Source organism: Phyllostomus discolor, chromosome 2 (genome assembly GCF_004126475.2).
Source record: "Phyllostomus discolor isolate MPI-MPIP mPhyDis1 chromosome 2, mPhyDis1.pri.v3, whole genome shotgun sequence".
Taxonomy (NCBI): Eukaryota; Metazoa; Chordata; class Mammalia; order Chiroptera; family Phyllostomidae; genus Phyllostomus; species Phyllostomus discolor.
The window spans coordinates 184,418,787-184,433,185 of NC_040904.2; the positions used below are offsets into that span (position 1 = coordinate 184,418,787).

General features: G+C 37.2%; 1 protein-coding gene across 2 annotated transcripts in view; it reads right to left on the reverse strand.

Moving 5' to 3' along the window:
- Positions 1 to 14,399, reverse strand: part of PDE3A (phosphodiesterase 3A) — a 277,109-nt gene that overhangs the window by 4,707 nt on the left and 258,003 nt on the right. For both annotated transcript variants that reach the window (XM_036019275.1, XM_036019274.1), the window contains exons 11-15: positions 12,289 to 12,402; positions 11,962 to 12,161; positions 10,160 to 10,363; positions 9,327 to 9,482; positions 7,299 to 7,560 (exon numbers count right to left, since the gene is read on the reverse strand). In XM_036019275.1, the coding sequence (XP_035875168.1) occupies positions 7,299 to 7,560; positions 9,327 to 9,482; positions 10,160 to 10,363; positions 11,962 to 12,161; positions 12,289 to 12,402 (936 nt within the window). The remainder of the gene's footprint in view (positions 1 to 7,298; positions 7,561 to 9,326; positions 9,483 to 10,159; positions 10,364 to 11,961; positions 12,162 to 12,288; positions 12,403 to 14,399) is intronic.

Below are 14,399 nucleotides of genomic sequence, written 5' to 3' on the forward strand. Positions count from 1 at the left end.
TCCCTCTCTCTTCCCTCTCATTACTATGCCTCTTGGAGTAGACAGTGTTTCCCATCTTTCCCCTTCCTCACGGTCATTATTTCTTTTCTGGCAACTGCACATCCCACATCATTAGGGGGACTCTCATCCCTTCTTTCAGTTATGTAGTCCTGGAAAAGGCAGTCAAATGTAGCTTCCCCACCCACCCCTGACAACACAGTTGTGTCACAGGGACTGGCCAGTGGGTAGGTAGGAACCCCAGCCAGGCCAGTCGCAGTCCTTACCTGGGATTTTTCCCACTGGCACAGAATGAGCATGAGGTTGGGGAATGGGGATTACAGGTCTTTTCTTCTCTGCTTATGTATTCATAATAAAGTAAACATAGAGCTGTCTATAATTCCAGCTTCATGAAGAAAGCAAGATGAAAAGACAAGCTGTCCGACAGATGAATCAGAGATAAGACCAGGGGCATGTAAGCTCTAATACCAGCCAACATTATGTTTATATGCATCAATAAATTCCCTTTTGTATATACTAATTTGATGGGAGTTTTGTTACTTGTAACAAAAAGAATACCCTAAATAATGTACATTCTCTAAGACTTTTGTCTTATTCTCATATATTCCAGCTCTTTTACTAGACTACAGCCTCTTTGAGGAAGTCTTGTGAAGACCTGCAGGGATCTTATACATGAGAAAGCTCAGTAAACATGCACTTAATAAATAAATAGATCACTTTTTCTCATGTGCAAACAACTTAATATTTCAAAAATGAAAGTATTAAAGACAATTTTCACAGAATCCCATATCTTGATTGAAGAAATGTAATAAAATTAGTTTCAACAGAAGAAATATAAGGGGTTTTAAATAATTTGCATTGGTGTCATAATTTACTGTTCAGGTTTCCAATGTACTTTCTGTTTATTAAACACCTACTATATACCAGGTGTGCCACTGTCTGGTAATTTACTGGTAGACAAGATAGATATAACGCTTGCCAGCCCGGAGCTTTTCCTCTAGGGGGAATACAGAGAGTGAACAAGTAGCTACAATTATACTGAGTCTTGCAGAGTCTTTGAAAGGTAGCGAACAGAGAGAGGATTCTGCATGTTGACAGTGGCTTGGCCTAAGATGGAGGTAATGGAAATGAAGATAGATAAAGGTGAAAGATATTTCTGAAGTTTCATCAACAAGACTTTGGCAACTGATTAGATGTATGAAATGAAGAAGAGGGAGGAACTGCAGACAACCCTGAGCTAGCCAGCCTGAGCAGTTGAGTATCTGGTGGTATGAGGTACTGGGGAAGGGAATGTTAGATGACGAACAGATCTGAAGTGTTTGTTGAACATACAGTGTCTGGGAGGCCTACAAGTGGAGAGGTAAAGTAGGCAGCTGATTTTGAGCTCAGAAGAGAGGCTATTCTCTTCTCAGCTACCGGAATATAATATAACTCTCAGTATTTTCATTTGAGTGACTATTTTAGACTTAGGCAAAGAATTGAGAAATTAGGCTAAGATCCTACCATTAGACAGTAAACTTCCCCATGGAAAGAAGCTATTTCCCCCCCTTTCTGCATACATCCAAAAAGCCCTAGGCTTTAGTAAGTATTCGGTAGATGTTTAGTAAATGAATCATGTTCTTTCTAGTTTCTATTCCACAGTTACAAGTAAATGATGAAGTACTGATAAGTAATAAAAATGATACTGATATGGAAAAGTGGTTCACAGGAAATTCTGATCTGAGACGATATTAAAGAATTACAGTACAAGTTATCAGATGTTCAGCAGATATATTTGGGTTTACTTACTGAAGTAGTAATGATTTGCAACGTGTAATCTGGAAGAAAGAAGAGGAAGTGGAGGAGGAGGAAAAACAGGAGGAGGAGACAACAGCAGCAAAAAGGAAGTCAATTGTTATAAGATGTGCCTAAGGAACTAGCTCTCTCTGAGGTCATGCACCAAAGTTTTCACAAAAGTGCTAATGATTGCTACAATGATTTTATTGTAATATATCACAGAAATTTCTTGAACTTGACAGGACAAAATCAATTTTTAAAACACAGTTCAGAAAAAGGACATGATGAAATTATCTTTGAATTACTTTTAAGCCACACAGACACATAAAACTTAGTAAACCGATGAAATGCCAGGGAGAATGGATACAGGCAGAACCTTAAGCAAGAATTTAAAAGCAAAACATTTACTCTAGTCATTATTTTATTCATGAAATGGACCCATCAATCAAACCTATATTGACCACCTACTAACTGACAGACAGTTTTCTGGATGCTGTGAAAACAAAGACAAATCTGTCTCATAGCTTGCCTTAAACAAGCTTACAATCTGTAGGGGAGAAAACCAACAAGACAAAAAATGAAATACCCATGCCATGTTTTATAAAAGACATAAACATGTGACCAAGTTGACCTTGGCATTCCCTTCAGTTTGAATAAAATTTAGAAAAGTTTCTTCCATACCACAGGTCTCTGACCTCCCTTTTCTTAGATCATTTACTTTATAAAACTCCAAACTGCTAATTCTTTATCTACCCCTTTGTAATACATATCCCCCCCAACCCCCCCACCCCCGCCCCCACCACCGGTCTCTAGCCAGTTTTACAACTTGAGAGCATTTTTCTGAAGGACCTGGGTGCCTAACTTCAGAAAGCAGCAGTCAGCAAACACACTGCCTAATCATATTGACCAGCTAACTCTGAGGTCCTCCTGTACTTTTTCACAACTTCATCCCAGTGCTTAAACACTCTCTTGCCTTTGTTTCAAGGAAGGCGAGTTCAATTTTTCTTTGCAACTGCAATGCTCTTGAATAATGCCTTCCTTGCCATTGTAACAAGTGTGTGGTGTAATTTCTTTCTGATATGTCAAATCATATTGACCCAAAAGACTCAGCCTGTGGGGGAACACGTAGGTTTTTTTTTCAAGGAACTCGACACCTGAGCTGAGATGTAGGTTCTGAGAATGAAAGACACTACGTGAAGAAGGGGCTGGTAGATTCCAGGCCGTGAGGGGCACGCTGACAAGCACAGGGCACGGGACCCTGAAGCACGACATCAATTTCATTATTCAAAAGCTTCTCAGCAAGGGATATGTCTATATAATATTTTCAATCAAAATTAATAAAATATATTAATGCATTAGGTTTTACAAAATAAATCTGTATAATACTTTTCTACCAAAGCCATTTCCTTGTCTATTTCTACTTTGTTTTCATTGTAGCTAAGAACGAACCAGTTTCTACTGAGAAATTTTAAAAGGTTAACATAATTTTTATCCTAATCTTTTGAATCAAGAGAGTTACAGATGACCTCTGGCTGCAGGACAGACTTACATCATGGTCACAGGAAACACTTCATTGTGCAAGGTGATTGATTATTCTATCTGAAATTTATACACATTCATGGCAGGGCATTCACAGGGAAGAAGCTAACAAAAAGCTCACTTTTTCTCCTTTTCCTTTCAGGGAAGTGTCCATGAGGGCAGCTGTTTTCTTATTAATGCTGTTTAACATTAGCAATAAACCTCTCTGGAATTAAAGTGAATGAAGTGACGTAGAAGAAAGTTTGGACCAAATAAATTTGCGTAGATTAGAGTCTGCAGGTGGTCTAAAACATGCTTGTATTGGAAGCCAAATTGTTCAGCACTGGAACCTTTTGAACCGAGAACAAAGAGCCTTTCATTGCTCAAATTCTAAATGCAGCTTAGTACTTCATTAGAAACCTCTTAGTTCGCTGCAGGAATCTTTCAGATTTAATTATGAGGTAGGGGAAAAGCCTTCTTTCCCTAACATACCATATTGAAACATTTTATTCTGTTTCCTGGGAGGTCTCCAAATTTTGCAAATTGCTGAAGTTATCAGTGCCCATTTAATTTAATTTTTTCATTTTTTTAATTATTGATTTTTAGAAGAGGAGAGGAGGGGAGAGGGAGAGAGACAGACAGACAGACATGGATCTGTTTTTCCACCCATCAATGTGTTAATTGGTTGATTGTCTAAGGAGCCCTGACTTGGTGTATTGGGATGATACCCTGACCAACTGAACTACCTGGCCAGGGCTGCATATTAAATCTAAGTTTAGCTAAATAAGTGAACCATCATAATCAGTAGGAATTCTGAGATTAAAATTACAAGAATAAATGGCAACAGAATTAAAAATGACACTGGGGTTTGCTTTCTGATTCTGCAGAAACCATCTACACCTTCGAATGTTATTTAACCTTCTGAGCCTCAGTCTAATCTTTTGTAAAAGGAGGCAGCTGAACTAGATGATCTCCAATTCTCCCATTTCTTTCTTTCTTTTTATTGTTATTCTATTATAGTTGTCCCAATTGTTCCCCATTGCTCTCCTCTGCTTCCCCCCCTCAGTCAATCCCCACCCCATTGTCTTTGTCCATGGGTCATTCATACAGTTCTTTAACTAGGCCCTTCCCCTTCTTTCCTCCCTTATCCCTCTTCCCCCTCCTCTCTGGTCCCTGTCAGTTTGCTCCTTGTTTCCATGCCCTGGTTCTATTTTGCTCAGTTGTTTGTTTTGTTCATTAGCTTCCTGTTAGAGAAGAGATCATATGGTATTTGTCTTCCATGGCCTGGCTTATTTCACTTAGCATAATGCTCTCCAGTTCTACCCATGCTATTGAGAAAGGGAGGAGCTCTTTCTTCCTTTCTGCTGAGTAGTGTTGTATTGTGTAAACACACCACAGTTTTTTGATCTACTCATTCACTGATGGGCACTTAGGTTGCTTCTAGCACCTGGCTATTGTAAATTGCGCTATGAACATTGGGGTGCATAGGTTCTTTTAAATTGGTGTTTCAGGATTCTTGGGGTATAATCCCAGCAGTGGAACCACTGGGTAAAAAGGCAGTTCCATTTTCAGTTTTTTGAAGAAGTTCCATACCGTAAAATTCCATTAGTCTATACTGCCAAATTTTACAAATAACTAACATTTTATCATATTCTTGGCTATAAAGGAATATTGCAAACATAATTTTTCAAAAGCTACAGTATCAAATCATTGCTGATGGATACTTTAAATTTTAATATAAGGTGGCCAGTGGACACTTAGAAGTCATTAGTAAACAGAATCCAGAGAATTCTCGTTCCCGCTTTAGTGAGCTGGATGAAAACAGGGAGGTCAGGAGCGCAGCACATCAGAATCTGGAAGTCAGTATGGCAACCCAGCCTCGGGGAACAGAGAGGAATCAAACAGAGTACCTGCTTGTCTCACTTTGGGGGAAAGCCAGCCTTGACAAGTTGGGCCTGTTAAATCTCCTGGCCTGGGTTCTTCAATTCTTGATGGCTGGACTATGTGTGTGTATGTGAGGTTTTTTCGCTGTGTTTGAGTTCAAACAGCAATCAGGTTTCGTGGGAACAAAGATTTTCCAGAAGCTAAAGCTGACAACACTTTCCAATATCAATCAGTAAAAACAGTCACGTTCTTAGACAGCAAATTACCTGGATGACATCCAGGTAATTACCTTAGACATCCATACTGGATGAAATGTAAAACAAATAAATAAACAGAACTAATGCCTATTTATTAAAGGAACAAGTGAATAAATAACACATGAATCCCAAGTCTTGATGGCAGGCTCTAAATCCCAAGATTGGCACAAAATTTCTAATGGAAATCTTTTTATCAGCATCAGAGAAATAAAATTACTTTGATAATGGAATATTGAGGAAAAAAAGGAACTTTTGATTTCCCCCATTCTGTACAAAAGTTGATATGTAAGACAGAATATAAGCAAACATCTGACCTAAAGCCAAATTTGCATAACCTTGTCCCTTCAGTTAATGATAGCTTGTCATCTATGCTTATGGAGCTTACAATAGACACTTTTACATGAGGGAAAATTAGGCTGATGGCCATGTTAGAATGTCCCCCTCCTAGATGGCCAAAATGAACCAAGTCATGCATACTCCTGATTGCTGAAAAAGTAGGAACAAATGATCAGAAGGTCATTCCCTGGTAATATTTTGGGTGAGGGCCTTGAAAAATATTAATGCTGTACACTCCTCATGGATGAAGGCAGATGGAAACCGTACACTATGTTCTCAAGAACACAGGAAGAGTATTTGTGCAATGTCACTCTAAGGGTTACAGCTTTTTTTCTACCAGCACTTTCTTCCTATGGCAGGAAAGATAGCAGAGAATATTTCATTATGTGGAGAAAAATCTGTTTTTATAGTTAATTAAATTAAATCGATTAGATTCGGTGCCCAAATCAATGACCAGATGTGAGTCCAGACACAGTTGTCTCTTGCTTGGGTCATTTCAACAGCCTTTTAACTCATCCCATTGCTCATACCCTTTCTCCTACCCCAGACTCAAGAATAGACTTCAATACAGCAGCTGAAACAAGGCTGTTAAAATGTAAGTTGAATCAACAAACCCTTCTGCTCAAAACCCCTGATGGCTTCCCATCTCAGTATGAGTAAAAGCCAAACTCAATGCTGTGATCTACTCTGTCCTGTCTTCATACCCGACATCATCGGGCCCCCACTCTCCCTCTCCTGCTGCTCTCCCTCCCCCTTCCTCTGCTTCAGCCACCCTACTCTCCTGATGCACCTCGAACACTCTGCCAAGCCCACCTCAGAACCTTTATATGGCTTGCTCTCCCCTCCCCTCGGAATGCTCTTCCCACATCTATCTTTATGGGCCAGTCCTTCACTTCTTTCAGGTCTCCTAAAGTATTTCAAATCTCTCTCTTATTTAGACCTTCCATGGCCAACTTATCTAAAATTTAACCTTTTAATTTCATGTCTTCTTACCTTTTTCTTTTTATTCTAACATTTATTAGTACCTAACATCTTTTGATTTACTGATTTGTCTTGCATAATGTCTGCTGATTCCATTGGAATACGAGTCTAAAAAGGCAAGGATTTACTTATTCTCTTGTCTGATTTGTTCACAGCTCTGTTTTCAGTACCCGGAATAATGCCCGCAACACAGTAGGTGCTCAGTAAATTCCTGCAGAATGGATGGGTGATGGATTACCTCTTACTGGTTTACAAAGTCTCCCCTAACCAAGCCAATAAAAGCCTGAAGCTTCTCTATATGGTACCTGAAAGTCTTTTCATTTCTAAATCATTAAGATACTCTGAAGAATAGGTTTCAGCTACTTTTTTTACTTCATGACAGAGAACATACCTTTGTATGAATATGGTATTATTATAGATCCCATAGTTTGTAACTTCTCTTTTATGAGGTTGGGTGAGGGGGCAATATCCATAATTGGTCTTACAGTATGCAACTTATAAAAAGCATAAGATTCATCTGTACCTAGAAATAGATTTTATATAACTTACTTGGAGATTCATTATTTTCACAGGTTTCCTCTTCATTTGGTGCTGCTTCCTCCTCTTCCTCTTCTTCTTCTGGGTCATCAGTATCTCCTGACTCATCACTGTCTTCCACCCATTTCCCTGGCATCAGTCCTGCTGAATCATAGGAGTTGCACAGAGGACCCACAATGTGAGAGATAAAAGATTCCTGCAGGTTGGCCAGCTGAGGAGCAGAACGGTCCATGAAGGGGCTTATTGGTAACCCAAGGCTGGCCTCTTCATCGCCCTAGAAATGGGAATTTAGCATGAATAGTTAACTAGAAAGGTAAATGACCAAGAAAGCTTAAAATACAAGTCAAGTCAAAATCTACTTGGCATCTGAGATTTGCAAATATGTGAGAACCCAGACATTCATGTGTAAATTCCCTCTTTATTGTGAAGAGATTCTACCCAAATTAACTAAGATTCCTATAGAAATGCTTTGTTGTCATTTATCATTTTTTTGATCTTGAAGTTTAGGCTTTTGATCAAGGGGAACTATAACTAATGGTTTAATATCTCAGCAGATGATATTTCTTGTCATATTAGTCAGTGTGCCTTACATTAGAGTATAAATTCATCATGAAACAAATGCTGGAAATAATTATCAAGCAAATGCATAATCTATCATGTTTTCCCATTTTACCTTGGCTACTAGAAATCTTAAAATACTATATTGCTCAATTAAAGTCACTTATAATAGATTTTGGTTGAATTATATTGGCTGTGATTATATGGTTTCTATATTCTTTACCTATATGTTTAATAGGATCACTCTATAAGTATATTTTAAACAGTTTTGAATCTTTCTGGAAAAAAAAACAATCAGATTGTTAACCAGAAGTTATAGAGCAAAATTAATAAAGAAATATACTGATATATCAATGATGTTTATGACTATATAATGAAATTACTTTAAGTGAATTTTTCTTTTTCTTTATATTTTTCTTGTATTTCAATATTTGGGGATTGATTGAGTTAACCTCATCCCTAGGAAAGGCAGTGTATTATTTCCTAGAAGCACAGACCTTTTATTGTACATGTAAATCTTATGAAGAATGCCTGTAAAAGTTCTTCATAATCTAATATGTCCAGACAATTCACTACTTATTAAGGTGCCTCATCTTCTGTAATACAAATTTCTTTCTGACACTGACCTTCTTTAAACTAGTTATATATATACCCTTTTCTGGGAAGTAGAGAAGAATTTAATGTTTCTTATAAATCAAATCCTGTGTCAAATACTTTACATAATTTACCTTCTTTAATCTCTACAACTACTTCATGATCAACCTAATCCTAAATTTGTATGTCAGTCTTTTAAGTATCTGAAGATAGCTATTATATTGCCTCTGTTCCCCCCTCCCCCAGGATTAATATCTTCATGTCCTTTTATGTCACTGATCCCGGTCCCTCACCCTTGCTCCACTGCTTCCAGATTCATCTTCAGAGAGTGGTTCACAACAGTAAACACACAGTTTTCAGTATAATCTGGTCAGTGCAGGGTGATGTGGGGAGAGTCCCCTCATGTGTAAGTTGTAGTGGTAGTTGTTTGGTAGTGTGCTAACCCTCCCACAATCATGTCAAACAAAATGCCTGTTTTTAAGCTTTTTCATACACTGCTGTTATTAACTCTAATAGAAAAATAAATAAACTTAATCTGGTATATATTCATATATTTAAAGTTAAACTGGCTTCTATTATTACAAATCTGCAAAAGACAATATTTCAGTGGTCTTCCCAGCATCTCTATTACTCCCCTGAAATTTACTCCAATATCTTCTTTCAAATTACTTGCAAATAACCTAGTTTTTACTAGGTTTTACTAGTTTTTTACTAGTTTTTACTAGTTATAATTTAGTCCATTTTTGTCATTTTTTTATCCTGAGATTAAAACGGGCCAGTGCATTTTCTAATGTTGGGGTGAATATGAAATAGATTGATCATACTCTCAAAGCTTTTGGGAACTTTGGAGAATTTATGAGCAGCTTACGTATGGATTAAATCGGCTACCTGTTCATAAAATTCGTTGACAATACCCTCTGTCCACTGAAGATGGAGCTCTTTGCATTTAGCAGGTCCGTTGATATCGGCCAACTTTATACACATTTGACAAACTAGCAGACGATCATTTTCATTGGTCCAATCTATTCCAACATCATCATTCACCTGTTTGAGCAACAAAGTTAAATGTGTTTTACCTCAATGAAAACAAAAGTTGAGCAGGAGAATAAACCATAGAATATTTATTGTCTTCCTACTATGTGGAGATCTGAATACCAGGTAATGAGGACCTTCTCAGCTATTTAAAATAATGTTGCTGGCTTGCATAAATGAATAGCAAGAGAGTGCATCAGAAAAAGTAAAATCACAAATGATGGATAATTATTAATTATGGAATTGAAAATAAATGCTATTTAAAATTAGCATGTGCTACCTAGTACTATTAAAATAAAGTAGCTACAAATAAATTTTCCTGAATTAACATTTGAGCATTTATGTTTAATATGAAGTTTTGCTCCAGGGCTTTGATTTTTCTACTGTTAGATAATTTATGCTCATATACCACATACACAGGAGCAAACTGATTCAAACAAAAACACAATAATATAATTTTATTATTTCCTTGTAGCACAAAAGTATAATAAATATAGACAGCACCTCAACTTCTCATGTTCCTAGATTGGGACCAATGCCTATTTATTTGCTTCTGGTTAAATATTCTCTTGCATTTCATTTTCACATTTGACATATAAAAGATGACAGCAATGAATTTTGTCCAGTATTCAGTCCCATGACACCTTTCAGTGTGGCCATAAAATGAAGACTGACACAAATCTAGTTACCTTGGCATTAAATTTGGCTATGAAGTCAAAGTGTTTCTTCAAATCAGTGGCCAAAATTGCTTCAATGACAAGAAAACGGAAATGCTTAAATTCCACATGGTCAAGGTTAACTAAGAAGTTATACTCTGGCCGGGACATAAAAAGATTCCATGCAGCAGCTGCGTGATGATTCTCCAGAACTGAACGGTCATTATAGAGCACCGCCTAGGCAAATAAGTAAAAGTGAAGTTCAATTTTTTAAGTTAAAAAATTACAAAAACAAAGACGAATATGCAATGCTTTTGGAATCTTCTATCAGGGAACACAAATGCAATCCTGTGACTGCTGGCTATTAAGAATCACCGATTGACGCACATTGGCTGATTACACTTCTTGGTTAAATTTCTCTTTTTGTAAGATAAAGTTAATATACTTGAAAGTTTATTCCCAAGACTTGCAAGTGAGAGCTTAGTGTTTAGATTTTATCAGATTTCTTAGCAGGGTACAGGAATTTAACCCTCTAAAACATGCAAATGTGTTAATATCCCTAAGAAGTAACTTAGCTATTTCTTGCATCTAGAATAAGAATGATCGCCTCTTAGTTAAACATGTAGCTAATAAACAGGAATGAAATCCCAGAGAAGCTCATGCATTAAAACATTCTCACTCCACAATCAGGCATAGGAAATATCACCCTTGAACTAGAAATTGAAGGTATATAGTAACTATTTACTTGTTTGTAATTGGCTAATAATGCTGAGGGGAGGTCCAGAAAAACAAAAGTTGCCTAAAAAATGTTTGAAGACTAGTGTGATAGAGAATAGAGGGGGGGAAAAGGCATTAGAACAAAACAAAAGAGAAAGCACATGAAAATTATTATTGAGGTAGGTAAAAATACATACACATATAGGAAAATTTAAATAGTAAATGCTTCTGGCAAGAGGATTTATATGACTATACAAGAAATAATTGATGTTTAAAGGACACATTGAGATAAAGTATGTAGTCAGGAAAAACAGGATATTTTTATTGCATATAGATTAGAAGAAAATTCTAGACTGGTATACGAGACAGGAAGTGGAAATGGATGGGAATGGGATCAAAGGTGAAAAGCAAACAAAAACACAAAGAGAATAGGATCAGATTGGCCTTTAGAACTTCTAGAAAGAAAAACAGGCTTTTGAGATCTTTAATAACATGGGTCCAGCTGATTAAAATCAAAGAGAGGCTTACAGAATTTAACTGAATAGATGATGATAACTAGATACTTAGTGATTAATTTTGACTTAAATGTAAATATATGCTAAGATGTACTTCTTCTAAAGTTACTGTTTTGGAATACTAGGTTCAGGAAAAAATTGTATCAAATGAAATAAATTGATTTTTAATTCCTACTAATCAATAAAATGCTGCAATCATAATTGTTATAATGAACATATTTCAAAGGATAGGATTTATATACAAAGAAGCCTTACATTCTTAAGAGTCCAAAAATATTTGGTTCTCTAATCTTTTCAGAAAGGGACTTTTGTACAGATTGCCCTTTTCTTTGTTGAGGAAGTTCATTAACATGAATTCAAGCAGTGTTTCTTCCTTGGAAGAAAATTGAGAAGGGATCCCAATGGGTATCCCCATTAATAACTTGGAAAAAAAATGCTATCTTTTCAAAGTTAGCATATTCTTTAAGAATTTTATGTCAGGGCCAAATACAGTTTTGCTTATATTTACTTGGTGCCTATTACAAATCAAATTTAAAAAATTAATTTGCTTCAGAGAAATCTCTCAACTGAATCATTTCTCCCAATCAAAGGAGGAGGGGTTACCTGAGGAGCACTAGTCGCAACCAGGAATGCATTGGTCCTTCCTGGGTGATCGTAGTCATGCATGGCTGCAGCCACGTACAGGGCCATCAACTCCAAGGCGGGGATATTTCCAGACAGACAGCCGTATTTATCATCTGGCACACTGTACATTTTTGAAAATACATATCCCATATGTCCATGGGTAAACCCACTGTCAGAATCTGAAAAGAGAAGATCAAAGTAATAGACATTTTTAAAAAAAATGACTTAAATTTATCTTGACCCCCTTTAAAAAGTACTCTTGTTCCCCAGAGTTCATAAGGAAGCACAGATATACTTCACATGTACCTGAATCACTTGCTGATCCGTGATCATTAATCACAGTTGCGAGGCCTGGAATAGGTTGTGTAGTAAGAAACCAAACAGCATGTAAGACGTCAGTGGCATGGATTCTGTTATGATCTATAACCAATGCAAAGGAACAGCCATTAATTTGTGACTTTGGGGTCCAAGGACTAAGAGTGCCATCTACTGGATAATTAGTTTAGTCCTAACATTTCAATATCCCAGTGAATGCCAGCCAAACATTCTAGGATTGTTTGGCTCTTTGATTATTTTTCCATTATTCTATAATATCCATAGTACAAGGGAAAAAAAAAACCACTCAGTATTCATTATTTATGCAGATGTCTGAAGTGGAAAAATCTGTATCCATAGCATACCAGGAACCTAATGTACGCAGAAAACTCACAATGTGAACAATTGCAATGCTTGCACTTGTACTTATTTCCATGCTTCTGTACAGACTGTGCAGAGGATTAGAACAGAGAAAGAACCATGGCATTCTTCACTGGGACAGACCAATGGTCTATACCACTCAATATTTCATCTCTGATAAATGGTGCCCAAACATGATCTGTGAATAGAATATAGTAGTACTCTCCTGTAATGAAACTTAAAGTACTATAAGAAAAATGAGTAACATATCTTTTAAATGCTAATTAAATCCACAAAACAAAATTAAAAGCCAAAATCAATAATGCTCTCTGATGTAGAAATTCTGATTTGGGAATACTATTCTAGGAATACCTGAAAAGAAAAATAAATCTTCTTTGTATAATAATGTAGGGAGTTGGGTCATTTAGAAGAGTAAAAACTATGGGGAAACCAAATCTCCCAGTAACTATGTCATCGCCACAGGAAAGGGACGTCTATTCTATAAGCACAGTTCAGCTTCTACCGAACAGTGACCAAAGGCCGAGAGCTCTCTTGGCTCTCCTCTTTCTGGTGCAATTCTTTTTTTCCACCAGGTCCTTCCTGACACTTCATTGACTGGTATGCTTTGTTGTAAATGTGCTTCCAGTTTATTTTTACTGACCAACCATGATACAGCTTCCTTCTCCAATACAATCACATACCACTTGACAATGGGGACACAGTCTAAGAAATGCATCATTAGGCGACTTTGTCATTGGGAGCTCCATAGGCGTGCACCTGCACAAACCTAGATGGCATAGCCCTCTGCACACCTGGGCTATATTGCATACCACTGTCATACAGGCAGTCTGCCACTGACTGACATGTCGTTAGGTGACACATGACTACATAGTGTATTACGTCTCTGAATACTGTTGAACAGATGAGGGGGAGAGAAAACAGAGGAGAACAAAATGTTAATGGGAATTTGGGAGAAACACCTGCTCCCTGGTCAAGGGAGAAGGAAGAAGCTGTGCCATCTGTGGTGTTGGCAGCATGAAGGGGACGGAGGGAGATGGAGCCTGTTTCCTACAATTCTGGCAACTCTTAGGAGTCACCTTTCAGGTGACATGGGTCATTCAGTTATTGGGTTGGGTGAGGGTTTGAGAGGAGTCTTCAGAAAAGCTTTGAGAAACAGACCTCCTTAGGCCACCAAGCAGCATGGTACCGCCGTTGCTGGAGGGGAAGGCTAGTATTATCCAGTCCTTCAGAGAACTATGTTGTTAAAACGGAAGTCTGTATCTCTGTGTACAGACTGTCTCAAGTGATTCAAAACAATTATATTTTATGTCTATATCTGTGTCATGGGAAAAGTTGATCATGCTAAAGTTTCTGGAGTTAGGATAGCTCTGATTTTGTCTCTGTTGATATTTATTACCTGTGTTACCCTGAGTGAGTTACTTAAAACTCTAGGTTTCACTTCCTTATCTTAAAAATAAGAAGATAATAATTCCTACTTCATAGCACAATGTTGAGAATTACAGAAGGGAACATATTTCAAAGTGCCTGATACAGTAAGCTTGAAATTAATGTATATATCATTCACATAAAATACATTATTACTGTTAGAACAAGATGGTTAATGAGCACAGATTACTGGTGTTCCCTCTATGATTTGTAAGAATAGAATTGAAACGCTATGATAAAAGCCATGCTAAGTCCTGGAGGAGGAAGAAAGCAGTAAGGACCCAGCAGAGGAAGAA